We start from the raw sequence: 26,547 nt of genomic DNA, 5'->3' as shown, positions 1-26,547 counted from the left end.
GCCTGGCTGTGGGGATCGCCAGAGGGGAACTCCCTTCCCTAGCTCTGCAGCACTCGTTCCAGCCGTTAAAGCTGATACACCCTCTCCCACCAAGTAACATGGGGCGTTGCCACTTGGTCAGCAGAGGGAGAGCCCGCTGCCAGCACGTGGCCGCCACCCCTGCTGGTGCCAATCAGCACACAACAGCATCCAGGACTCCTGGGCACTAGGCCCGGCCCAGCCAGTGATATGGCTGTATGACCCCAAGCAAGTCCCTCCCCCTCCTCACTCTCCGTGCCTCAGTTTCTCCATCTGAACAAGGGAGATAATGATCCTGGCCTGGCCCGAGGGGCTCATGGCTGCACAGCTCGGTGGAAATGAAAGCACTCAGCTGCACTCATTTTACTTCCCTGCTCACTCTGTGGTTCCCTGAAGGTTTGGCTGCCGTATCACTGGGCTGGAAGAATGCATCAGCTTGAGGAGCGATTGGTGGTTAATTGCAGCATGCAATTAATTAATTCCTGTCCCTTGGCCCCTGCTCTGTCCCGGCCTCTCAGCTGGGAGAGCCCAAGGCAGCATGCTGAGCGTCATCCTTGAATGGAGCTGAGGGTTGACACAGCCCTGGCAGGAGTAGAGGTGCTCCCACAAATTCATTCCTCCTTGTCTCAGACGCGTTCCTGTCTTGTTTAGAGCGAGAAAAGGAAGAGAAGGCAGCAGAGCCCATCACACGCTGGGACTCAGGAGAACCAGCCGCCAGCCGTGCACAGGGCCCCTTCCACCTGACAGGTGTGGCTTCCACGTTCACTGCCCACTGGGCGGGCTCAGCACCGCCTCCCCCCACGTTGCCGAGGGTGGATTGTTTTCTGTGGCCAGAGTGGAGCTGAAACAGCAGCCCTGAGAATGCCCGACAGAGGAGCCAACAGAGCACTGCTGGCCAGGCTGGGTTGGAGTCCAGGGACTGCTCGGTACAGCAATTCAGCTGCCTCCTCCCTAGCTACGAACCCGACTCCTATGGGAGTCAGTGGGTGGGGGCTGTCCGCACAGGCGACTGGCAGACGGAGGGGCTGCTAGCTGGAAAGCAAGGCTGGATCCCTGAACCGTGGGAAGCTTGGACCCCACAAGCCAGTGATAACATCAAAGAAATCAGCCCACCCCTGGCCAAGTCACTGCCAATCATTTATTTACTGAGTGGTTGTCACAGAAAAAACACCAAACTGTTCCACTCCGAGCCCCGAGCCATGTGCATGGGTATGTGTGTGCGCGAGTGTCAGGAAGTGGCAGCCGAGCGGAGCAGCTGTTTGCAGCACACCCAGTGCACAGCAATCGAGTGCAATACTCCAGTTTATCCCGCCCCAATCGGGAAGGGGGCGCTGGGACCCACTTGCGCGGCTCACACCAATGCAGCCTGGTTGGCCTCTCCCCACGCACTCTGCTGGGTGACCTCCCCCATCCCGGCCTCTCTTCACTTGGGCTTCTCCATTCAGAAGAATCATAACCAAGGGACAGGCTTTGCCGAAGGCTGAGCGCATCCACCCACTCGGCGGGAGGCCTGTTCCAGAGGGGAACATTAACCACTAGACTGCTGCTGGCTTGGTGCCGAGGGCCTAGTCCCTCAGCAAACAGCATTCACTGGAGCAGTGACACGGCCCAAGGGCTCAGACGGGGCTTTGCACAAAGAGATCTTGGGGCATCTCACAAAGGGCAATAGCACTGGCCCAATTTCACAACTGGGCAAACGGAGGCGCCAGCAGCAAAGAGCCTCGGGTGCTGGGTGCCCAGCGTGAGGCATTTTAAAGGTGCTGAACACCCACCCTATCCCCTGTGCTCAGCCCCTCTGAAGTAGCAGCTGGAGGGGTCTTCAAAACAGAGGCACCTACAATCAGCGGCTGAGTGAAAATTCCAGGCGAGGCAACTCCTGCCATTTCCACAGTGGAGAACCCGGCAGCCTGACTCCCGCATCGAGCCAGCAGCCAAGGGGACAATGAAGCTTGTGCAAGCCCATGGAAAGGAGCACACACCCCTTGTGCTCACAGATCCCAGCCTGCTGGCCTGGTGCTTCCCACCCCATTTGTGCTAACTCCAGGCAATGCCCCTCTGACCCCGCGCTGCTGCCAAGCTTCGGCCTGGCTAAAAATAGGCTCTGAGGTTTGTGAGAGGCTTGCTGGGCCGGCTGCTGCTAACAGATGCCGGGGGCACTGCATACTGGCTAAGGTTAGGGTCCCGCTCGAAAGCTGTCAAGGAGCTTTAAGTCCCCGGGAAAAAGCCTTTTAAGAGGAGGTTTGAGCAGCTCAGTGAGCTCGTGCAGTGATCGGTTTTGGCAGGGAACCTGACCGTGCTCTGTGCTGGGGCAGCAGAAGGTGGTTTCAAACCCCTGGAGTGGGCTGGCACAAGGCCTCGGCCTGCTGGTGTCGATCACACCCGTAAGGCAGCCTGGATCTGCAGTGTGAGCAGCACGCGGGCAGCGTGCTGGGATCCCGAGCCCCCAAACAGGAAACGCCCTGGGCCAGAGATCAGCAAAAGCCCAAAGGCTGATGGGACTTTTGCCACCTTGGGGGGGCAGGATCGGGCCCATTGAAAGGCACCTGGGTGGGATCGACCCAGCATTTATTTAGCAGCTTGGAAGTGGCTGGGTTGGCGGCCCTGGGGGCAGTGCATTGAGCCCTCCCATCAACATGGCTGGACAGATACGAACGGTCTCTCGTTTACAGGCAGTGCTAGGGGCTGGGGCAGAAGCCAGCAGAGGGTGAAAAGGGGGATCGCAATCCCCGCCAGCCCCAAGGGGAGGCCCAAGTCTGCAGCCTGGCACCCAGAGGCGGGGGAGGGGATCCACAAGCCATAAGGTCGAGTAAAGCCCAGGCGTTACCACAGGGGGCTAGTGGGCTTGGGGTGCTGATCCCCAGGGGGCAGGTTAACCCCTTCGCTGCGTGGAGCCTGGGGCTCTGGGCGGCACTGGCTAAACATTCTCCATCCCCCAGGCATCAACCGAGGCCCCTGTCCAAAAGTGGGTTATCTGCAGCGCACGGTTATGAACGGCAGAGAGCTTTTTAAACACGATTATTACAGCAGCTTAAGCTCCTGGTTCCCCAGACTAATCCCAGTTCAGCGCACGCCGGAGATAATCACGCCGGGGCCTCCCTGCAAGTGCCGCTGGGCTCCCACGAGCTGTCCCACTCAGCCACCAAGGAGCTCAGCGGAGCCTGCCTAGGCAGGGATCACTACCAGCACGAAGCACCACGGGCCCCAATGCTCCGCATGGCGAGGAGCCGACGAGTACAGCAATGGGGCGCAGGCACTCGGCTCGGGGCACTGAGTCTCTCCTTCCACTCCCAGCAGCCTCTCACGGCCTCTCCTGCTATGGACAGGGCAGATTTGTTCTTGGCTCGGTGGGGGGGAGCGGGCGGAGCAGCAGGGTCTTTCCCCATAGCCCTCACTGCTCTTTGCTCTGAGGTAGGGCAGATACAGTGAGCACGCACCAAGCAATGCAGCAGGCCCTGGGCCCACACCGAATCTGCAGATCCTTAAAATGGGGAGGGGTGAGGGAGGAGAGGGGCCCTGGGCTGTGGGGTTTGTAGGGCCACAGGTGAAGGAACATGGATTCTGGGTCTGCCCCACCCCGCTCTGCTCTCCAGGGACAGAATCCCAGCCCAGCTCCTCGTGGGACAGCAAATCAGGGGCTCCGTTCACCTCCGGCTTGGCCATCTGCTTGGACCAGAGGGGACAAGAGCCGCTGCATTGTGGCTTCCCTTCGGCTCCCACAAGGAGGTGGCTGTCGGAGCTCATGGCCGCCCAGCCCAATCTAGAGCCTTACATGCAGCCCATGGGGTTCGAGGGCAGCCCCACTCCCGCTGGAGAAGAGGCCCATGGAGGCCCTTCAAGCAGCCAGGCCCAAGTGACATACATATGGTGGGGCAGCCAGGGGGTGGGCTGCAGAGATCTGCTCCAGTGAGTGCCAGGGAGGTGCTGTCCTCAGGCTGTTGCAAAGCAGCCAACGTAGCTGCAGATGGGCCAGTCCTTGCTCTGTCCCCAGCTCAGGCGCTGCTGTTCGAGCGGATCAGCTGCACCAGCTCGTTGGTGAGGGTGTAGCGCTTGCCCTGCCAGCGGAAGTGGGTAGGGGGCTCGCCGGCGCCCTGGCTGTACTCAAAGCAGGGGCTCAGCTCGAAGGCCAGGGCTGATTTCACCAGCCCCACGCCACCGGCTTTCTGCGGGGCCGGGTGATAGACGCGCCCATTCTCGGGGAACATCACCAGCTTCTCCGGCTCAAAGCTGACCACCAGCCTGTCTCCACCGCCGCAGTAGGAGAGCAGCTCCTCGCCCGCCTGGCCGCACAGCAGGTGGGTGAAGACGATGGGGCAGTCGTCGCAGCGCACAAAGTTGTGCTCTCGGCCGCAGGGGGAGAGGTAGGGGAAGGCATCCTGGTAGCGTCCGCTCCGGTTCAGCTGCAGTTGTTTGAAGAAGAAGGTGAGGAACTGCTTATCTGGGAAGCAGAGATAAACCACAGGGGGTTCAGAGGCTAGTGAACTAGATCGGTGCACACTGCAATGCTGAAGCCTGTTTTACCCACACGCCTCCCCCAGTCAGCGAGCGGCTTTGTTAGACGCCCCATATGCCAGGCCAACAAAAGGCACGTTCCCTGCAGGGGCTCTGAAGCGCCCTCGGGAACCTCGGCACGGAGCTCACTCCTGGCTGCAATTCACTCCAAACCCAGCCCAAAGTGTACGCTGAGGAGGACGGAGGCCACGGCTCCCTGGCCTCGCACAGGCCTGCTGATTGATCTGCTCCTGGAGACGCGCTGTTCTGATTCAGGGAGCATCCTCCTCCCCACTGCCTGTTATTGCAATGCAGCTACAGGCCTTTAAGCAATGTCTCCCTTGGAAATTAGCAAAGCTGCACCTGGCCCCTTCCATCCCCAGAGCTCTGGCAGGCTAATTGGGAGGCAGCAGCAGAGCTACTCCGGGAAACATCACTCCTGATTAATTCCCATCTCTAAAAGGCCTCCACATTCATATCTCTGCTGACCGCACGCAGCGCATCTCCAGCACTCTTCTGACGGGCTGCTCTGGGCTGTATGGGGGTAAGGAATCAGCCCTTGCTGTTACCAGCCACCTACAGCTCTCTGGACACTCTGCTACGAGCCCTTCATTGTCAGCGCGATCTTTAGAGCCAAGGGGCCCCGTCAGCCCTCTCTCCCTGGGTGGCTTGATACCCAACGGAGCGGGAACCTCCTGGGGCACTCCCGAGTGGCACCGGAGCGGCATGAGGCCAGCCTGGCACTGAGCATGCCTCTCTTGCCAGACTCCCACTTATCCCCCTAGGTGGGCAAAGTGAAACATGCAAGTTCTGGTCAGTTTCACGGCTTTGCTCTGTGGCCAGGAAGCAGGGAAGAGAAAGGGACAGAAGACCATGTTCTTTGCTCCTCCATTTCATCATTTCACCCCTCTCCTTGAATCCCTCCAATGGCTCCCCCTTCCTCCCCATATGAAATCCAAACTCCTTGGCTCTGTTTTCAGCGCGGAGCAGAAAAGACGGTTACTCACCTTTGTAACTGTTGTTCTTCGAGATGTGTTGCTCACATCCATTCCAGTTAGGTGTGCGCGCCGCGCGTGCACGTTCGTCGGAAACTTTTTTACCCTAGCAACTCCAGTGGGCCGGCAGGTCGCCCCCTAGAGTGGCGCCACCATGGCGCTCTATATATACCCCCGCCGGCCCGCCCGCTCCTCAGTTCCTTCTTGCCGGCTACTCCGACAGTGGGGAAGGAGGGCGGGTGTGGAATGGATGTGAGCAACACATCTCGAAGAACAACAGTTACAAAGGTGAGTAACCGTCTTTTCTTCTTCGAGTGATTGCTCACATCCATTCCAGTTAGGTGACTCCCAAGCCATACCTAGGCGGTGGGGTCGGAGTGAGAAGTCGCGGCCCGGAGCACTGCAGTTCCGAAGGCCGCATCCTCCCTCGACTGCTGGACCAGGGCGTAGTGGGAAGCAAAGGTGTGGACCGATGACCAGGTCGCTGCCCGACAGATTTCCTGGATGGGCACACGGGTTAGGAAAGCCAGCGACGACGCCTGCGCCCTGGTAGAATGCGCAGTCACACGGCCCATAGGGACATGGGCCAAGTCATAACAAGTCCTGATACAGGACGTAACCCAAGAGGATATCCTCTGGGAGGAGATAGGAAGACCTTTCATACGATCTGCTACCGCCACGAAAAGTTGGGGGGATTTTCGGAAGGGCTTAGTCCTCTCTATGTAGAACGCGAGAGCCCTACGGACATCCAGCGAGTGGAGCTGCTGCTCCCTGCCTGAGGAGTGAGGTTTTGGGAAAAAAACCGGAAGGAAAATCTCTTGGTTGATATGAAAGGCTGAGACCACCTTGGGCAGAAAAGCAGGGTGTGGCCTCAGCTGCACCTTATCCTTGTGGAAGACCGTATATGGAGGGTCTACCACCAGAGCTCGGAGCTCCGACACCCGTCTAGCTGAGGTGATAGCCACTAGAAAGGCAGTTTTCCAAGAGAGGTAGAGCAGGGAGCAAGTAGCTAACGGCTCAAAGGGGGGTCCCATGAGCCGGGACAACACCAGGTTAAGATCCCAGGTTGGGGCAGGGGGACGGACGTTAGGGAATAAACGTTCCAGCCCTTTAAGGAATCTCGACACCGTCGGGTGAGAAAAAACGGAGCGACCGTCCACACCCGGGTGAAAGGTGGAGATAGCTGCTAGGTGGACTCGCAATGACGATAAAGCCAGACCTTGCCCTTTGAGGGACAAAACGTAGTCTAATATTTCGGAAACCGAAACTTCCATAGGGCGGAGATTTCTCTCTACGCACCAACAGGAGAAGCGCTTCCATTTCGCTGAATATGTGGCTCTTGTGGACGGTTTCCTGCTGCTCAAGAGCACCTCTCTCACGGGCGTAGAGCAGCGCAGCTCTGAGCCAGTCAGCCACGCAGGAGCCAGGCCGCCAGGTGCAGCGACTGCAGGTCTGGGTGACAGAGGGTCCCGTGGTCCTGGGTAATCAGGTCCGGATGAAGGGGCAGGGGAACTGGGTCGGCTATGGCCAAGTCCAGCAGCATGGTGTACCAGTGCTGCCTGGGCCACGCCGGGGCCACCATGATCACGAGCGCCCTGTCCCTGCGCACCTTCAGGAGGACCTTGTGGACCAGAGGGAACGGGGGAAATGCATAGTACAGGTGGGTCGACCACTGGATGAGGAAGGCATCCGCTATCGACCCCGGCTCCCTGCCCTGAAAGGAGCAGAACGCTGGGCACTTCCTGTTCCCCTTGGACGCGAAGAGGTCCACCCGGGGATAACCCCACCTCCGGAAAATGGAGAGAGCGACATCCGGGCGAAGGGACCACTCGTGTGACAGGAAGGATCTGCTCAATCGATCTGCCAGAGTGTTCCGTACTCCAGGGAGGAAGGAAGCCCTGAGGTGAATGGAGTGGGCTACGCAAAAGTCCCAGAGACGTATCGCCTCGTGGCACAGGGAGGAGGACCTGGTGCCGCCCTGCTTGTTGATATAGTACATCGTCGTCGTGTTGTCCGTAAACACGGCGACACAACGACCCTGAAGCTGATGACAAAACGCTTGACAAGCAAGGCGGACCGCTCTCAACTCCCGTATGTTGATGTGGAGCCCCACCTCCTCCTGGGACCACAGGCCCTGTGTCCGCAGGGTCCCTAGGTGGGCCCCCCAGCCCAGATCTGAGGCATCCGTTGTCAGGGATACCGATGGCTGAGAGGGGTGAAAGGGAAGACCCGCACATAATACGGACTGGTCCAACCACCAGCCGAGAGAATCTAAGACCTTCTGGGGAATTGTGACTAACATGTCTAAAGGTTGCCTTTGCGGCCTGTAACGGCTGATAAGCCACAGCTGGAGAGGCCTCATGTGGAGCCGAGCGTAGCCGGTCACAAAAGTGCACGCCGCCATGTGGCCTAACAGGGTTAGACATGTCCTCACTGACGTCAACGGGGCTGACCGCAAACGTTGAACGATCGCCGCCATGGTCTGGAACCGTTGCAGAGGTAGCGAGGCTCTGCCCACAGTGGCATCCAAGACCGCCCCGATAAATTCCACCTTCTGCGTGGGCCTCAGAGTGGACTTGTCTGTGTTTATCAGGAGGCCCAGACTTGCAAATATGGCGGTGATCAGGCGGACATGGCTGCTGACCTGTTGTTCCGACGTGCCCCGAATCAACCAGTCGTCCAGATAAGGGAACACGTGGATACGGTTGCGCCGAAGATGCGCCACGACAACTGCCATGCATTTTGTAAACACCCTCGGGGCCGTGGACAGGCCGAATGGGAGGACTGCAAACTGATAATGAAGAGCCCCCACAACGAAGCGGAGAAAGCGTCTGTGGCGCGGCCAAATGGCAATGTGGAAATACGCGTCCTGCATGTCGAGGGCGGCGTACCAGTCTCCCGGATCCAGGGATGGAATAATGGTCCCCAGGGATACCATGCGGAACTTCAACTTCACGAGGTATTTGTTGAGTTCTCGCAGGTCGAGGATAGGCCTGAGGCCCCCCTTGGCCTTGGGGATCAGAAAGTAGCGGGAATAAAACCCCTTGCCTTTCTCGTTCTCCGGAACCGCCTCTATAGCTCCTTTGCTGAGGAGCGTCTGCACCTCCTGTCGAAGGAATTGCTCGTGAGAGGGGTCCCTGAAGAGGGACGAGGAAGGAGGGCGGGAAGGAGGAGACGAAACAAACTGCAGGCGGTATCCCGTCTGCACCAGGCTTAAGACCCAGCGGTCCGATGTTATTTGGGACCACGCCGGGAGGAAAAACGAAAGGCGGCTTGAAAACGGGGGGAAAGGATCCATAAGGGAAACTGTTACCGCGCCCTCGGGCGCACCTTCAAAATGAAGGCTTAGGACCAGGCGGGGGTTTCGAGGAGCCTTGGTTCTGCCCCCCTTGGTTCCCAGACTGCCTGCGCCTGCCGTTCCTGCCGCGGCGCCTGTAAAGGTCCTGCCGCTGGCGGAACTGGGAAAACGGCCTACGGTGCTGCTGTTGTTGCGGCCTAAAGGGTCTACGCTGTGTCACGGGGGTGTGCATCCCGAGGGACCGCGCAATGACCCGGTTGTCCTTTAGACTCTTAAGTCTGGGGTCTGTCTTATCGGAAAACAGGCCCTGGCCTTCGAAAGGAAGGTCCTGTATCGTGTGCTGGAGCTCCGGTGGAAGGCCGGAAACCTGCAGCCAGGAGATGCGACGCATCGTAACTCCTGACGCGAGGGTACGGGCAGCCGAGTCCGCAGCGTCCAAGGAGGCTTGTAAGGCCGTGCGCGCGACCTTCTTGCCTTCGTCCAGGATGGCCGTAAACTCTTGGCGAGCATCCTGTGGCAGCAGCTCCTTAAATTTGTCCACTGCCACCCAGGAGTTAAAGGCGTATCTGCTCAGCAGGGCCTGCTGGTTAGAGACCCTGAGCTGCAGCGCCCCAGCCGAATACACCTTACGGCCAAGGAGGTCCATCCGCCTGGCCTCTCTGGACTTGGGGGCCGGAGCCTCCTGGCCGTGACGCTCCCTATCGTTCACCGATTGTACTACCAGTGAACCGGGAGTCGGGTGAACATGTAAATATTCGTACCCCTTAGAAGGGGCCATGTACTTCCTCTCGACTCCTTTCGCTGTCGGAGGGATGGAGGCCGGGGACTGCCAGATAGTATTGGCGTTGGCCTGGATGGTCCGTATGAAGGGCAGGGCGACCCTGGTGGGAGCATCGGAAGAGAGGATGGTGACAATTGGGTCCTCTATCTCCGAGACCTCCTCTGCTTGCAGACTCAGGTTTTGAGCCAAACGCCTGAGGAGGTCCTGGTGCGCCCTGAGATCCAGCGGGAGGGGACTGTTGGAGGAGGTACCCGCCACCGCCTCATCCGGGGAGGAGGATGAGGAGACCCCAGGCACGATAGTGTCCAACTGAGGGTCATCCTCAGCCCTCGCCTCTGCCTTCCGGAGCCACAGCGGAGTCCTGCTGTTTGGACCCTTCCTCCCCTTCCGGGGAGGGAGGGGGGCGAGACAAGGAGGCTTCAGGGGCCCTACGCTCCGCAGTCGCCGGTCTGGCAGGGAGCTGCTGGGGGCCCTGGGCCTGATGGTATGCCCAGGGTGTCCAGAATCCCCACTGTTGTGGGCCTTGGTCTTGCAGCGGCGGATCCCCGAACAGCGCCGCCTGCCGGTCGGTGCCGAGCGCATACCCACTGTCCGTCTGAGAAGATACGGACGGCTGTCTCGAGGGCCACGGCGGGGCCGACCCCGGATGGTATGGGTCCGCGCGGGCTGGCACGGAGGATCGTGTCGGTGCCGGGGACCGGTGCCGGGAGTCATATCGGTGCCGGGACCGGGACCGGGATCGGGATCTATCACGGTGCCGGGATCCTGATCGGTACCGGGTGCCGCTTCGGTAGCGGGACCTGCCACCAGCTCGGTGCCGGGAGGTCGACCGGGACCTACCCCCAGCTCGGTGCCGGGAGGTCGACCGGGACCTACCACCAGCTCGGCGCCGGGAGGTCGACCGAGACTGGGACCTGCCACCAGCTCGGTGCCGGGAGGTCGACCGGTGCGGCGAGTAGCGTCGGGACCTGCTCCTGGAGTCGCGGTGCCGGTGACGCCGACTGGAGCCTGACCGCGACCGTCTCGATGCCGACCGTTGCCGCGAGTGCGACCGGTATCGCTGAGGGGAGCGGTGCCGGGACTGCGAGCGGCGTCGGGATCTGGAGCGCCCAAGACGTCGGGACCTGGATGGCGAACGACTGTCTCTGGGCGGCGCCGACAGCATGGGCTTGCCTCTGGACACAACCCGCACCGGAGGTACCGGGGGTGGCAGCCGAGTGGGCTCAGTCAGGGCAATAAGGTCCCGAGCCGAGGCGAAGGTCTCCGGAGTGGATGGGACCACTATCTCAACCCCAGATCTCATGGGGGAGCTCGGCGGCACCGGACTCAACGGACCCGCCGGGCCCGGAGTCAACGGTGCTGACGGTGCCGGCGGCGCCGCGGCCGATGTCGAGGCCGGGCGCTCAAGCCGGGTCTGCCTGGCCGGAGTATCAGACTTCGACGGCCTAGGCTCTGATTCCGTTGCCGGAGAAGGTCGGTGCCGGGGAGTCTTCTCGGTGCCGGAGCGATCCGGTGCCGGTGCCGAAACCACGGTCTGCGAAGACGACGGGTCAAGTGCCGCCTCCATTAGGAGAGTTCGGAGCCTCTGATCCCTCTCCTTTTTTGTCCTCGGCTTAAAAGCCTTACAGATGCGGCACTTGTCAGATCTGTGCGATTCCCCGAGGCACTTCAGGCACGCTTCGTGGGGATCGCTGGTAGGCATGGGCTTCTTGCAGGCCGCACACTGCTTGAAGCCTGGCGAAACAGGCATGAGCCTGGCGCCGGGTGCCGGGAAGGGCTAAGCCCCCGGCAAAGAACTACTTAACAACTATTTACTAAACTATCTACTTAACAATACTAATTAACAACTATATGGAACTAGAGATAAGCGATAGAAACTAGGAGAGCTAGGGACGTGGAGGACAGCTATGCCGCGCTCCACAGTTCCAACGACCGACACGGCGGTAAGAAGGAACTGAGGAGCGGGCGGGCCGGCGGGGGTATATATAGAGCGCCATGGTGGCGCCACTCTAGGGGGCGACCTGCCGGCCCACTGGAGTTGCTAGGGTAAAAAAGTTTCCGACGAACGTGCACGCGCGGCGCGCACACCTAACTGGAATGGATGTGAGCAATCACTCGAAGAAGAACTGTCTCCTCCTCAGCCCCCCCACTCTTGTCTCCTTCTGCATCTCTCCCTTTCTTCTCCACTCTTAGGGTGACTGAATGTCCCGGTATTGGGGACTATGTCTTTTATATGCAACTCTACCCCGCCCAAAAACTGGTCCAGATTTTTCACACTTGCCCTCCAATCACGCTACCCACTTGTCCAAGTCTCAAGGCCTCGTTTAGAAACTCCTTCTAGAAGGACCTTTGTCTATCCTGTCCCACTCCCTCTGCATGGAACATCCTTCCCGAGCTCCTCTGCAGGGCAGGGCCACGTCCTCTCTGCATGCCATTCTTGGGGCCTACAAGAAACTAACTGGCTGCTTATAGGGAGGCTGGGGCTGCCTGGGGAGAACCTCGCCAGCTCACGAAAAAAACCCTAGTGTTAACTTGAGTGACCAAGGCCACCTAGATCACATCCCTCGCACGTTGTGCCCCTCAGCTCGCATCTTCTCCAATAGGGCCCTTTTGTCTTTGGGAAGCGCTTCACACACGGAGACCGCTACAGGAAATGAGCCACACACTCATTCACCAGCATTGCCCCCCTAGCACAGCCCCCTCCATTTGTCAGAGGCTAGTTCTCATTTGGTTTTAAATCTGTTGCCAAGATCTCACATATTCCTGAAAACCAACACAACTGGCTTAAAAACTGGAAGCCCCAGAGGTCAGGGCTGGAAATATTCCCCACAGGGTTTAAAAGGTGCAACCCCTAACAAGAGAGAAGAGTTCTCGAGGGTGGTGCAAGGGGATAGACGAGAAGACGTGTGGGCCAGTCATTATTTAGCGCATGTATTACAATGGCAGCCAGAGACCTGGATTGGACTCAAGTTGGGTTTGGGGCTGAACATGTGATACAAGGAGACAGCCGCCTCCTCGAGGAATTTACAGTCTGCTTTTTCACACTTGCTGTCTGGTCACTCTGAGGGGAGTGCAGTTACCTCCATTTTACAAATGGGGTACAGACCCACAGAGACTCAGGGACTTGTCCAGTGACACTGCGACACAGGTGCACACCTTAGCCACCAGACCCTCCTTCCTGCCGTGCCGAACAGAAGCGCTCCCTCACACCAAGGCCTGTTGAACTGCGGAACAGTTGCCCAAAGGAAGGAGTTTGGGACATTTTGAACTGGGTAAAGTGCTGGTGAATCAACAGGGACTGATCTTGCACTGACCCATGGAGAATGGGCTGAAGGAAACCTACCAGGACGCCCGAATCCTATGATGAGATGCAAGTCGCCCTGTTTTCCAAGTCGCTTGCTGAAACCTATGTGCTGCCCACCATGCTTCCCAAGAACTCTGGCCAGATTCCCCTCTCAATTCCTCCCCCCCCCCCGACATCCAGAGTAACTCCAGGGCCCTCAGAGTCACGCCAGACATCTAAACCGGCACAACCAGGCTCCGACGGTAGCTCAGGGAAGTGTGCGTGCAAAGGAGGGGTGACAGCAAGTCACATCGGCAGGCAGGCAGGACAGGGGACTCTCCTTTGGCGGAGGACTCTCGCTGATCACGGGGAAGCAGCTGATTTTGGCCAGGGAACGTCTGCCCATTAAACACCCCCACTGCTGCCGGGCTGTTCCTGGAGAGAAGCCCCATGCCAATGCTGGCCAGCTTTGCCGCTCACGGATCTTTCAAGGGGCACAAGCTCACGAGATGCATTTTCAGGTTAGTTTTATGTAACAAAGATAATGAAATAATAAAAGTCACAGCTGCCTGTCTGCCCAGTGAATTGTGTCCTACAGCAGTTAGGCATTCACAAATCACCTTTAAAATACTATTTAGCAGCAACGCTGCCTCTGCCCCTACTGTGTCTGCTAGAGCTGCTGAGAGCTTATGGGAAACCTGCAGCTCAGGGAGAAGTCATTTGGCAAAAGCAAATTACTTCCCAGTACTTATTAGTTTATACCCTGCTGTGTGGATCCATTTTTGTTAGCTAATGGTGTATTTTATTCCTTTGTTTCGCCTCACCTCCTTTATCAAGCAATTTAACAGCTTTCTTTCAGAGCGGCGCCAGGAACGGGGTGGACATATTGTGGCTGATTGTTCCCCTAAAATACAGTGAGGAGAAGTCAACAGCAGCCACTCACCCTCTACTGCCTCTTCACTCAATGATGTAGAGAGAGCTAAACAGGCAGAAGGCTCAGAGGTTTTAACACGTAGGGGAGAAGTGAACAGAAGTTATTAATAGCAAGAGCTGAATCCCTGTAATTGTGCAAATGAAAGAAATATGCAAAAGGCATTATGCTGTGTTTGCTAGAGAATCTGCTACTGGAGAAAGACTGAATTGCAAACAGTTTTTAAAGGAACACGGACTGGGATGGACCGAGATGGAGCTGGAGCTCAAGAAAGATGGCGCCAGTTGCTGGACAGTCAGAGGGCTAGTGGTGCCTGCAGCCAGGAGACCCTGGGCGTTGGCAGCAGTGGGACAGACCTATTCACTCCCCTAGTCTCTAACTTTTAGGAATCAGATCTTGCATTAAGCAGGGTTAGACCAGGCCAAACTCTGGGATGGGAGATTTCCGAGGAATATGTCAATGTGACAGGAAGTGGTGCTGATTCAGTAGCCAGCACTTCCCCCTGACTCAGCAATGACCCAAAATCCCATCAGGACGCTCGGGACGATGTGCTGCAAGGAGCAGGGTGTGTGACTCAATAAGGGGTGCTCCCCCCCCCCCAAGTCGGTCTTGGGCCCATTAGCCTGCCCTGTTAACAGCTGCTGCATTCCACCAGCAGGCAAAGCAACCCCTAATATCCTTCACCTGCCCTCACAGGGGTTGTTGCATCTTCATGTAGGGGAAGTCCTTTTCATCTGCAGCTCGTGAGACTCTACAGACAGTGAGTGATGCCCCACAGCCGTCCTGGGGAAACTGAGGAGCAGTTGGGTGAAGCCTGGCTTTTACCCTTGCTCATTAGGAAGCAGCCCGCAAAGTGAAAGGGGTCGAGATGAATGGCCAAGACCAGGCTGCTCTCACCCTGCTATGGAGCAAGAACTGCAGGTGCCAGGGGAAGCCCGTGTGCCATTGTACTGAGATCATGGCCATCAGGAGAGGGCACTGGGTGGGACTCAGGAGACCTGGGCTCTATTCCTTGCTCTGCCATTGATCTGCCAGATGACCTTGGCCAACTCACTACCCCTCCTTGGGCCTCAGTTTCCCCATCTGTCACATGAGGATAATGATGCTCAGCTCCTTTGAAAAGCGCTTGCTCTGCTGATGAGATGCACCGTGCAAGAGCTGGGTATTGTTAAGTACAGTGTGTTTCCAGCAGCCTTGTGGTTGCCTCTCACTGGGCTTAGCCTGCGCCTGGAGCTGTGAAAAGGATCCAGCCTGGCATATGGGGTGGAGAGGGGGGAGCCCTAGAGCCAGAACAGGGTTTTCCCCATTTCTTTGATCCCGGTGGGGTGTGGTGGGGTGGGGAGGGAGACACGCAGTCAGACCCGGCACACACACTGCTGCCTGGCACTGCCTTACTGTTACCAACACCGGCTTCACAGAGATGGTGAGTTCCGGCACGCGCCCGGCAACTCAGCTCACGCGGGAATGTCGCATGCTGGGGTCTGTCATCTCAGGGGCTGCCCCCCTCTAGTCAAAGCACAGGCAACTGTGATCCCATGCAAAAGAGGTGGCTCTGGGGGAGGGAGACTCAGAGGAGAGTCATTTGTAGCTTCGAGGCCTGAGGTTCACATCCCCGTGTGCTGCCCTCAATAACACACAGCAGCTGTTGGAACCTCAGTGAATGGCACAATTTATCTCCTGCCGTTTTCAGTCACTTGAAGAGAAGGGACAAAATCTGTCCCCCTTATAAGTCAGTGATCACCGCAGGGATGAACTTGGTCCAGGACCTTTAAACGCATAGTGGGTCATAAACTTTGCTAGAGGAGTTGCTCCTCTCACACCTAGGTGCTGGAACTAGGGGTGCAGGGGGCTGCAGCACCCCCTGGCTTAAAGTGGTTTCCATCATATACAGGATTTACAGCAGTGAGCAAACTACAGCCCGGGGCCACATCCAGCGCTTCAGACGTTTTAATCCGTCCCTCGAGTTCCTGCCAGGGAGCGGGGTCTGGGGCCTGCTCCACTCCACACAGCTCCTGGAAGCAGTGGCATGTCCCCACTCTGGCTCCTATGTGTTGGGGCAGCCAGGGGGCTCCGCATGCTGCCCCGACCCCGCAGCTGCCATTGGCCAGGAACTGCAGCCAATAGGAGCTACAGGGGCCCCAGCCAGAGCCCTCATCCCCTCCCACACCCCAACCTCAATTTCATCAGCATTCATGCCCCACCATACAGTTTCCGTATCGAGATGTGGCCCTCAGGCCAAAAAGTTTGCCCACCCTGGTTTACAGTTAGATTCAATGGCTCTTTGCACCCCACTATACAAACTGTTCCAGCCCCCCTGCTCCCACGAGGAGACGAAACACGACCCCTCAGGCCAGCTAGGGTGGGAGGAGCCTTGTGGAAGCAAGGCAGCTCTGACTACCGGATGTGCAGATTTCAGGGAGTCCAGTTTACAATACTGTTCTCCTCTGAAAATCAACCTCCGAAGGCCTGGGGCAGGGTCCCAGTTAATCTGATCAAGGGTGACCAGATTTCCCAATTTTATAGGGACAGTCCCGATTTTTGGGTCTTTTTCTTATATAGGCTCCTATTACCCCCCACCCCTGTCCCGATTTTTCACATTTGCTATTTGATCACCCTAATCTGATCAGATATGCTCAGGTCACAGGAGGATTTTCTAATAGTCAGCCCCAAACTCCCCCAGGATCTGAGAGTTGAGCTGGGTTTTATCTGGGTCACACCCCATCAGAGCCGTCCCTAGGGTTCGGCGAATTGGGGCAACCACTCCAGGCCCCTGCCTGCAGCGGTTGGTCCCAGAAGTGACAGGTCGGTCCCGGAAGTGACGGATTTGTCAGTTCCTCCCTAGGCCCCGCAGCCCCCTAGGGACGGCCCTGCACTCCATCATCAGTAATAAAAGGTTGGAAGGCAGATCTGGCCTGCAGTGACATCTCTGTAACCCTCCTGCCACCAGCGGGCATGAACGGGGCACCTGAATGGAACTTAGCAAACAATTCTATTGATGGCATGGCTGGGGACACAGATTGTCCAAAGGCATGTTCTGATTGGCCAGCTCATGTCCATTCAGGTGATGTCACAGCCACGTACCAATCAAAACTGCTGTAACCTCACTGCCCACCAGAAGAGCAGAATCCCTGTGCCAAGTTGTGACGAACTGGGAAAGTTCTTAATGTTTTCTCTGAATACTGTGTTGGTGCCTCAGTGTCCCCATGGCAGTTCTTAAGTATCTGGCAGAGCAAAGGGCCAGTGCACCTAAATGCCTGACACTCTGTCTCCTAGCAACTGATGGCCTGGGCCCCTCCCCTGCAAAGGTGCCAGCTGAAGGTGTTGGAGACAAAGGGATCAGGTGACCTCCTGGCCCGGGAAAGGGGCTGAGCAGAGAGGAGGGACTGGGAGGGGTTGTTAGTCTGGAGCTGGCTGGGGTCGAGGGTGGAGGGCAGACCTGAGGGTCTGGCTCACTGCCCCCCCAGAATGGACCCAGCCGAGGGGTCCGGTTCGCTGTACCTACAAGCTCTGTTTTAGACCCTGTTCCTGTCATCGAATAAACCTCTGTTTTACTGGCTGGCTGAGAGTCACGTCTGACTGCAAAGTGGGGGTGCAGAACCTGGTGGCTTCCCCAGGACCCCGCTGGGGTGGACTCGCTGTGGGAAGCGCACGGAGGGGCAGAGGATGCTGAATGCTCCAAGGAGAGACCCAGGAGGTGAAGCCGTGTGAGCTTCTTGCCCTGAACAAGTCTGCTCCAAGGGAGAGGAGGTTCCCCAAAGTCCTGACTGGCTTGGTGGGGAGCAGTTCCAGAGCATCGCCCGGTGACTCCGTGACACAAGTGCATTAGAATTGCTGATACTTTCGAAGTGCAAAGCAGCATTCCCATTCTCCTGTGGTTCTCTCTTATCCTTCCACTAAGTTACTGACCTTGTGCAGTAACCGGAGCTTTTTGAGACACGTGTCCCTACGGATGCCTCACTTCAGGCATGCATGTGTCTTAGAAAACAACAAGGAGTCTGGTGGCACCTTAAAGACTAACCTTCAGGCAAAGATTTTCAGGAGCAGTGCCTGCTCGGCCCACACATGCATCCTATACACCCTTGTGCTTCACCCCAAGCAATATTCCATCCCATCACTGTTCTCTCTCATCTGTTCACTCAAAACTATTTGTCGTGGCAATGGATACATTGCACAAAAGTTCCCTACACTATTTAAAAGGATGATGGGGCTTTTGTATGAGCTGCTGTCACAGCAGCATGACAGCATCTCACGACCATTAATGAATGAATCTACCCTCAAAGCCCGCACCCGGGAAGTTTTAATTAAATTCTAAGTCTAATCCCAAGCAGCCACTCAAGCAGGGTGTGCGAGCAGCCAGTGCATTTGTCTGCGTGTTCAAAGGCTGCTACTGAGGAACAGTGCAAAATGCACAGGGAATTACAAGTGCTTAGTGTGAACTGCGCCCTCCTCCGGGGAATTCACTTCACATCAGGAGCTCAAGCTTCACCTAGACTTTGCTCCCAGGGCAAAAAGTTCAGTGGTTGATCTGCCAAGCGAGGGGTTGGGTACAAGCATTGCCTGCAAAAAGACTACAGGTCCCAGGGTGCAACACTCCATCTTGACCAGGGAAGAAGGCAACCCAGATGAAGGCTTTGCATAGCATGCTGGGACCTGTAGTGTCTGTGGCTGCAGAGCCATATTTGAAGTTGTGGGGGCTGCAGTTTGCTCTGTTCTGCGGGGGAAGGTTTAGGACTCACATTTATGCTTGTGGTTAAGGAGTGGGGAAGCTGATGTAATGGCCGGCGAGCACGGCAAGCAGGGGCTGACAGGCGGCCCATTCAGAAGAGGGCCAGGCCCCAGTGGGCTCACAAGAAGCCTGGTGAGGCATGTTGCCAAGTGGTGGCAGTGGCAGGCCAAGCAGGGCCATTGGCAGGAAGCGGCTATGGGGACTTAGAGTCTAAATCCCATTTTTCAGCTCATGTGAAAATATCGGTGGATCTTAAAGCCCCATTTAAGGTTTAACTGGCCATTTGCTGCAGCCTCGGACGAGGGGGTGGGGTTACTGTGGCGCGTAGCAGATTTACGGGGAACATGGTACTATGGCGTGAGGGGCTTCACTGACCCAAACCCCTCTGTGCTCATCCAGGCTACGAGGGGCGAGAACCGCTATCAAGGCAACCGCCCGCTGAACCCGTTTAAATCACGTTCTCGCCTCACCTGCTGTCCCGGGCCCAGCGAGCTGCTGGTGCAGGGGAGCAGGGATTAACCTGCAGCTGAGTTGCTGTACTGACACGCGGGTCCAGCTGTCTCTGGTGATCAGCCAGCTGTGACTTCCAGAGCCTGATTAAGGATTACAATCACGCACACAGCTCTTAAAAACCAGCGCATGAGAAGGAGATGAGAGCGGCTCCGGAGGAAGATCAAAATCCTGCAGCGGAGCTAAGTGAGGGGATTTTAGGAGTCATCTCCGGGCTTAGCCCTGAACGTTCCTGTGGGGCTCTCACTTACACCATCCCAGCTGGGCTGCTCCCCTTCTGCCCCTGTGCTCGTGAATACCGCAGCTCAGATCGCAGCCGTGAGCATGGAGGAAGCCAGTGCAGGAGTCCTGCAGGCAGAGCCCAGAATAACACCCTCCTACGAGCAGCAAGGGAGATTGTGTTTCTGCAGTGGGACCCTCGAGTGATTAGCGGCAGGGCTGGAGAACTGAGCTGAGTTATATCCCTCACACCACAGCCCACAGCTCCTGCAGCACAAGCCACACCAGGCTGTCTCCGTGCCTAGGAAGTGCAGCAGAATATAGATTTACCTGTGATCGCCTGGGACAGGCTCACACCCGCGCAGCAGTAGTAGCCTTACAGCCTTGGTGGGCTGCAGCCACTAGAGGGCAACATGCTCACACAACCAACGGGTCTGACGGATTCCGGCCAGCAGAGCGCAGCGGTGGCCAGAGATCCTGGGAAGCCAGCATCGTCTGATTGCAGATGCCTGCCTGTCCTTACAACGAGCCCCCAGGAACCACCTGGGCCATCCCAAGCGCTGCCTGACATCATCACAGCCGTTCAGCCACAGCTGAGACTCCAAAGAGGCAGCAAGGGGAAGGCGCTGAGCCAGACGGCACCGCAAGGTTCAGCACACCCCTCTCCACGCCTCCCTCTAGTCAGGAGACAGAGCCCGCCCCAGAGCAGTGGGAAAGGGAGCGCACGGGCCCCAGCTGATCAAGGACTCTTGAGGGCTGAGTTTCATGCCTCGGCTAAAAATGGCAATTTCGATAGCACGGCATCTCCGAGCACCATGCTAGGGCAGTGGGGCCAAGGCTGACTCAGGGGGAGAGCCCCCTCCACTCAGCCCCCCATCCTGTGCCCTGCAGCACAGCGCCCCTGAGTGCTTCACTGGAGCACTGGGTCAGCACCGCCCAGAGGGGAGAGCACCGCTACAGGGTCCCATTGGATGAGTGACAATTCTGAGGAGAGAGAACTCCCTACGGATTCACTGTCTCTACTTCCTGTGGCACAGGAGATTTTCCCCACGGCTCTCCCATCCAAACGCTGAGCCAACCCAATCCTGCTTAGCTTGTGGGTGCCAAGTTCCCAGCCGGGGGAAGAGAAATCCTCCCCTCACTGGAGAAATAACAAGGGAGAGCAGAATCGGGGTGTGTGGGGCAGGGGCCCAGTGTGTGCAGAAGGGATGGCGTTACCTTTAAAGCAGGTGATGAAGTTCTTCACTTTGGCATCGTCCAGGAAAAGCTGCAAAACAAGGCAAGAGAGGGAGACAGTGAAGATCAACCTGCCACAGCACAGAGGGGGCTCCCCCCGAGGACCGTGCCCAAGGGGCCATGGGAGACATTTCAGAGCTGTGTGTCTGCGGCTCCAGGAGTCCACGGCCCAACTATCCTGCACAACGTCATGGGCAAAGCATGGTCCGTGGAGCTCTGTGCTGCCCTTTGATCACGATGGAGAACGGCAGGCCCAGACCTGCAGTCTCCGTGAGCCAGCTCTCTGTCTTAAAGAGGATGAAGCTATAATGGGCTCCATATGATACACATCAGGTGTGACCTACTGGCCTTGCCACGTTGTCAACATGCGCCTGGGTGGGACATTTTCTCTGCTTTGGAGCAACGGCTCCACGTTGTCACCGCATCTGATCAATGATCCCAACTCACTATTTGCTCCTCTCATCCCAGTTTACACATCAACACGGCGCTGCTGGAACACCCCCCTCCCTAGCTGCAGGGAACGAGTAACTCACTGGAGTCGCAAGGCGTTTCCAGTATCCTCTGGGGTTGTGAAGAGAACTGGGCCTCTGATGTTCCGGCCATGCAGCCGCCCCCTCCCCTGGGTCTTTCCATCAGTGGGAACTAACAAGTGGCCGGATTTTCAGATGTGCTGAGCACCTGCGTCTCCCACTGAAATCAGTGGGTCCTCTGGGCACTCAGCCTTGTTGAGAATGAGGCCACCCATCCCTACTCCCCACAGCAGAAAGGGGCAATTCTGCAGCAGCCACAAACAGCCCAAGGCTGAAGGCGCAGGATTGTGAATGTATAGAGCAGGCCGATACACCTTCTTTAGCACGAATTACAGCTCCTAATCTCTCTCGCTGTGACTAATTCGCCATTAATGCAATATGCGGTTAATGCAGGAAAAATTATCAGTCGATGCTAACAGATTAGAGAGGCACAGCCAGCCCGGAGGGTTGGAAGAGGGCCAGATGGTATTTCCTGAGCCCAGAAACAGACGGTTTCATGGGTCTGATGCGTCCCAGGATTGAGAACTCACACGGAGCTTATTAGTAAGTTTCACTTGGCTTTGAAAGCAGGCCAGCCTGCTGACCCTACAGCTAGCACACTGCTATCCTGCCCGGAAAGCGCAGCCTCGACTCCTTTGCTCCTGGCAGTGATGCTGCATGGACGGAGCCCTCAGCCCCTGGCAAGCAAGGGGAACGACAGCAGTTTGCTCAGCAACAATCTGCCTGGCTGCTTTAGGGGTGGCATTCATGGAGGCTGGCCGGCGTTCCCTCAACGCTGCAGCCACCCGCCTGAATCAGGGGAGAGCAGAAGGGGGCAGAGGGGAGCTGCTTTTGGCTCCAAGGACCCAGGAATCCCCCCAAGAGAAACAAGGAATAGATGCCATCTGCCTCCTGGCGGAGAGGAGTCTGCTCCCCAGGGTGTGTCCATAGTCCGTACACAGCGTAACTAACCCAGGCACAGACACCAGCCAGATCACAGGCTGCTACCACTTGGCCTAGGAGAGTAACTCCATTAGCTGGGAGTCCGTAGCAGGACGTATAGTCGCTGGACCCAGCTGCTAGAGGGGGACAGGGTCCCAGGCACCTCGCTAATGTATTGCAACAGCCTCTTGGCCAAGTGCATCTCCCCACCAGCCTGACCCTGTATTTGAACCTGACAGCAACTACCTCCCTGGGATCACATCGCTCGGCAAAGCTACCGCCCCACACGCTGCCCGCTGATGTCACCGCCATCTTTCAGGCTAGAATGGACACAGCCTCACCTGTCCAAGCCCCTGGCTTCTGGGGCTGTGCCACCCTCCCCCTTCCCCCTGGGTCATGGCAGGGATTAAACTCCACTTAGTCACCTTATTTGAGGACTTTGGCACAGTAATGTGCATTTGTAGCTTTTTAGCACCATCTGGTGGCACAACTGGGAAACTGTCACTTTAAGCCAACTGCACAATCCAGACAAAAAACCTGACAACAGCCATTCAACACAACACAACACAACACAACAAGTGGAACCAACTATAACAAACTTCACAACTCACACAGAACCACCCCAGGAAACTCCATGGCACTCCATGACACACCAACATCATGAGTTTATCAGAACTACCCCTAACCAGAGCTGAATTCTCTGTCCTCTCCAAGGGACTGAACGTCTGCCCCATCACAGAACCTGATACCGTACGAACATGTGCAGAGCTAGAAGAAATCTTTTTCTACCTCTGCCTCCAAGAATTCCTTCACAACAATGACGACACCACTGACAACTACCGTGTTCCCACTGACAATCGTAGGAAAAAAAGCAGCAAAGAATCCTGTGGCACCTTATAGACTAACAGACGTTTTGGAGCATGAGCTTTCGTGGGTGAATATCCACTTCGTCGGATGGAAATAGGAAAAAAAGAATAATCTGACTGGACACCGCACAGTGGACAAAACCACACACTTGATTGTTACATTGATTGGCTGTGAAATCCTTAACACAAATCACAACCACCACAATCCCTCCACTGCCGAGAGGACAGCAACACAGTCCCTGAAATCCAGCCACCAGAAAATGATCAAACCAGCAGATAAAGGGGGTGCTATCGTAGTTCTTGACCATGATGACTATGTCAGTGAGGCCAATCGACACTCTCCGACACCACCTACTATAAGAAACTCAAAGAAGACCCCACACCACAATTCACCAGATACTTAGAGGATGTCATCAAATCCCTCCCCAAACAACTCCAAGAGAAACTATACAATCTCACCCCCCATGAGACCACCCCAGGGACCTTCTATGTGCCTCCCAAGGGAGCCCAGGCAGGTCCATCATATCTGGCCATTGTACTCTTACTGAAGGAACATCAGGGCTCATAGAAACCATCCTCAAAGCACTCGCCACACAAAGGGCCAACTTCCTCCAGGACACAACCAGCTTCCTCCAGAACAACTTCCTCTGCAACAATAACAGCCTCCTTCAGAACACCATCCTTGATGCCACCTCCCTATCGCCAACATCCCTCATAATGACGGCATGGCTGCCTTCCTAAAATATCTACAAAGCAATGGACAACACTCAGGTATCCACCCCAAACACATCGCCAAACTCATCCATTTCATCCTCATCCATAACAATTTCACATTCAGCAACAAACACTTTGTCCAAACCATGGGAACAGCAATGGGTAATGGGTCCCCAATATGCCACCTTCTTCACGGGCACCTTGAGGAAGAATTTCTGGACAAATGCACCATGAAACCAATGATAAACCTGAGATATATCTGGACAGATGACCTAAGCTCCCTTGTAGATTTCCACCACAACTTCAACAACCAGCACCCATCTAATTAAACTCTCTCTAGAACATTCCTGCACCAGCATCAACTTCCTGGACATCACGATCAGCTTCAGCAATGGAACCCTACAGACAACTACTTACAAAACACTCACAGATCACACATCCAGTAACAACCCTAAACACACCAAGAAATAAATCCGTTATTTACAGTCAGGCACTCAGATACCACAGAATATGCTCTGAGGAGAAAGTCCAGGATACACACATTAACACATTTAAACTACCTTCACTAAACAAGGACACTTCACCAGAGAAGTAGATCATGTCATGGAATGGGCCTCAAATGCCTCAAAAGAACCTGCTTCAATACAGAAAAGAAACTCTCTCTGACTTCACATCTCTAGTTGTCACCTACTACCCCACACTGGAACCCATGCAGGGTATCACTAAACAGTTACAATGTACACTTGATGGAGCCCCAACCTGAAAGAAATCTTTCCCAAACCCCCTCTTCTGGCCTTCAAACAACACCCCCAACCTTGTCAAGCTCTCATCAGAAGCAAGGTCCCAATATACCAGGACTCACCAACTCAAAGTGGCACCAGATTCTGCCAGAACAACAGATGCAAAATCTGTTGACACCTCCTCTGCTACGATGTTCAATACCCCCCACAACACACCTTTCAAGATTCATGTGCTGTACCTCATCCAGTGCATTAAATCCCCCCATAATAACTATGTGGATGAAACCAGACAATCACTACGCGCTCAAATGAATTCACACAGGAAAATGATAAAAGACAAAAGCACCGTATCAACTGTGGGTGAACGCTTTCCACAGAGCAATTGCTCTATATCTGACCTCTCAGTTCTCAGCCTCACAGGAAACCGGCACAACACCTTCAAAAGATGAGCCTCGGAGCTTAAATTCATAACTTTGCTAGACACTAAAAATCATGATCTTAATAAAGACACTGGATTTATGGCTTCTTATAACAATCAATAACCCAATAACTCTTTTTTGAACAGTCCCTAAGAAAAGTCATCAACTACTTCTGTGAAACAACCTGGTCCAGCTTGTATTTAGCTGTGACACTCTGGGTATGTCTACACTGCCAATAAAAACCCGCGCTGGCCTGTGCCGGCTGACTGGGGCTCTGGCTAAGGGGCTGTTTAACTGCACATTAGATGTCCGGGCTAGGGCTGGAGCCTGGGCTCTAGGAACCTGCGAGGTGGGAGGATCCCAGAGGGCTGCAGCCTGAGCCCAAACATTTATCCTAATTAAACAGCCCCTTAGCCCAAGTCAGCCAGCACAGGCCTGCCGTGGGTGTCTAATTGCAGTGCAGACATACCCTCTGACTACCTTCCCAGACCTGACAAAGAGCTCTGTGCAGTTCAAAAGCTGGTCACTCTCACCAACACAAGTTGGTCTAATAAAAGGTATTACTTCCCCGACCGTGTCTCTCTGATATCCTGGGACCAACACGGCCACAACACTGCACACAATCTAGACTCAGTCACCGCCTGAAGGCCAAGAACCAGAGCACAGCACAGCTGCCTATGAATTCACTGAGGGGTGGCAGTGGGGCCTCTGGACCCAACACCTGCCTGCCCTGCAAACTCCCTCCCTTCCCTCCCCACCTGGGAGCTAAACAGCAACCTGGGTTCTTTCCACCTCTAACAGCACATTGTCAGTGGTACTTTTTAAGCATGGGCATTGGCAGCAACAGTGTGAGGCTGCAGAAACTAGACATCCTGCTGATGACACAAGAGGCAGAATAGGCTCTAATTTGCTCCCTGTATTTATGTCGGTGCCTGTCAAGGCAAGAGACCTCACTCAGATGCACAGCAAGGGGGTGAAGAGGCAATTCTTAAGCTACGTCTACACTACAGGATAAATTCGAATTAGCTTAAACCGCTTTTATAAAACAGATATTATAAAGTCGATTGTGCGCGTCCACACTAGGCACATTAATTCGGCGGTGTGCGTCCATGGTCCAAGGCTAGCATCGATTTCTGGAGCGGTGCACTGTGGGTAGCTACTGTAAAATAATGAGGCCACTAACGTTGATTTGCGTCCACACTAAACCTAAATCGATATAGTAATATCGATTTTAGCGTTACTCCTCTCGTTTTGTAGGAGTACAGAAATCGATTTATAGAGCCCTTTAAATCGATATAAAGAGCAGTGTAGTGTGGACGGGTGCAGCGTTAAATCGATTTAATACTGTTAAAATCAGTTTAACAGCGTAGTGTAGACCAGGCCTTAGAGACAATGCAGCCTAGCTCGCCCCTAGAGGCAGAGCTGGAAGGAGGACACAGGGGCTCTCCCTGTCTGGAGGCTGAGCACTAGGTCGCTGAGCTCACCTTACTGCGACGGGCAAACTTCATTTTGTGCTCAGCTATCCCTTTTCCCACATAATGAGGCTGGGCAGAATTTAATTGTTTTTATAATTTCAGCTGATAATATCCCTGTTAATTAATACACTTTTCTCATTTTTATCAATGTCAATTTTCACAGCTGCGCTAAGTTAAGGGTTTTAAGTACTTTTTCCATTTTTATCGATGTAAATTTTCATATTTGTGGGAAACTGTTGGGGTGGGGAGTGTCAGACAATTACTTAACAACAGTAGATGTTGCGATTCAAATAGTTAAATCTTTGTAAATGTGAAAACACAAATTGTCAACATCACACGTGAACAGCCTTAAATCAAACCCTAGTATGTTCTCAAGCAGGATTGCTCTTAGCTGTAA

At 55.5% G+C, this 26,547-nt stretch overlaps 1 protein-coding gene across 1 annotated transcript in view; it reads right to left on the bottom strand.

Annotated features, from left to right (window-relative positions):
* Positions 1-1,138: 1,138 nt before the first annotated feature.
* C2H8orf82 (chromosome 2 C8orf82 homolog) overlaps positions 1,139-26,547 on the bottom strand; it is a 37,970-nt gene continuing 12,561 nt past the window's right edge. Inside the window, exons 3-4 of the mRNA XM_030549480.1 lie at positions 20,468-20,516; positions 1,139-4,453 (exon numbers count right to left, since the gene is read on the bottom strand). Coding sequence (XP_030405340.1) covers positions 4,008-4,453; positions 20,468-20,516 — 495 coding nt within the window. The 3' untranslated portion in view covers positions 1,139-4,007. The remainder of the gene's footprint in view (positions 4,454-20,467; positions 20,517-26,547) is intronic.

This window comes from Gopherus evgoodei, chromosome 2 (assembly GCF_007399415.2).
Source record: "Gopherus evgoodei ecotype Sinaloan lineage chromosome 2, rGopEvg1_v1.p, whole genome shotgun sequence".
Lineage (NCBI taxonomy): Eukaryota > Metazoa > Chordata > Testudines > Testudinidae > Gopherus > Gopherus evgoodei.
This window is presented reverse-complemented; position numbering and strand designations above follow the sequence as displayed.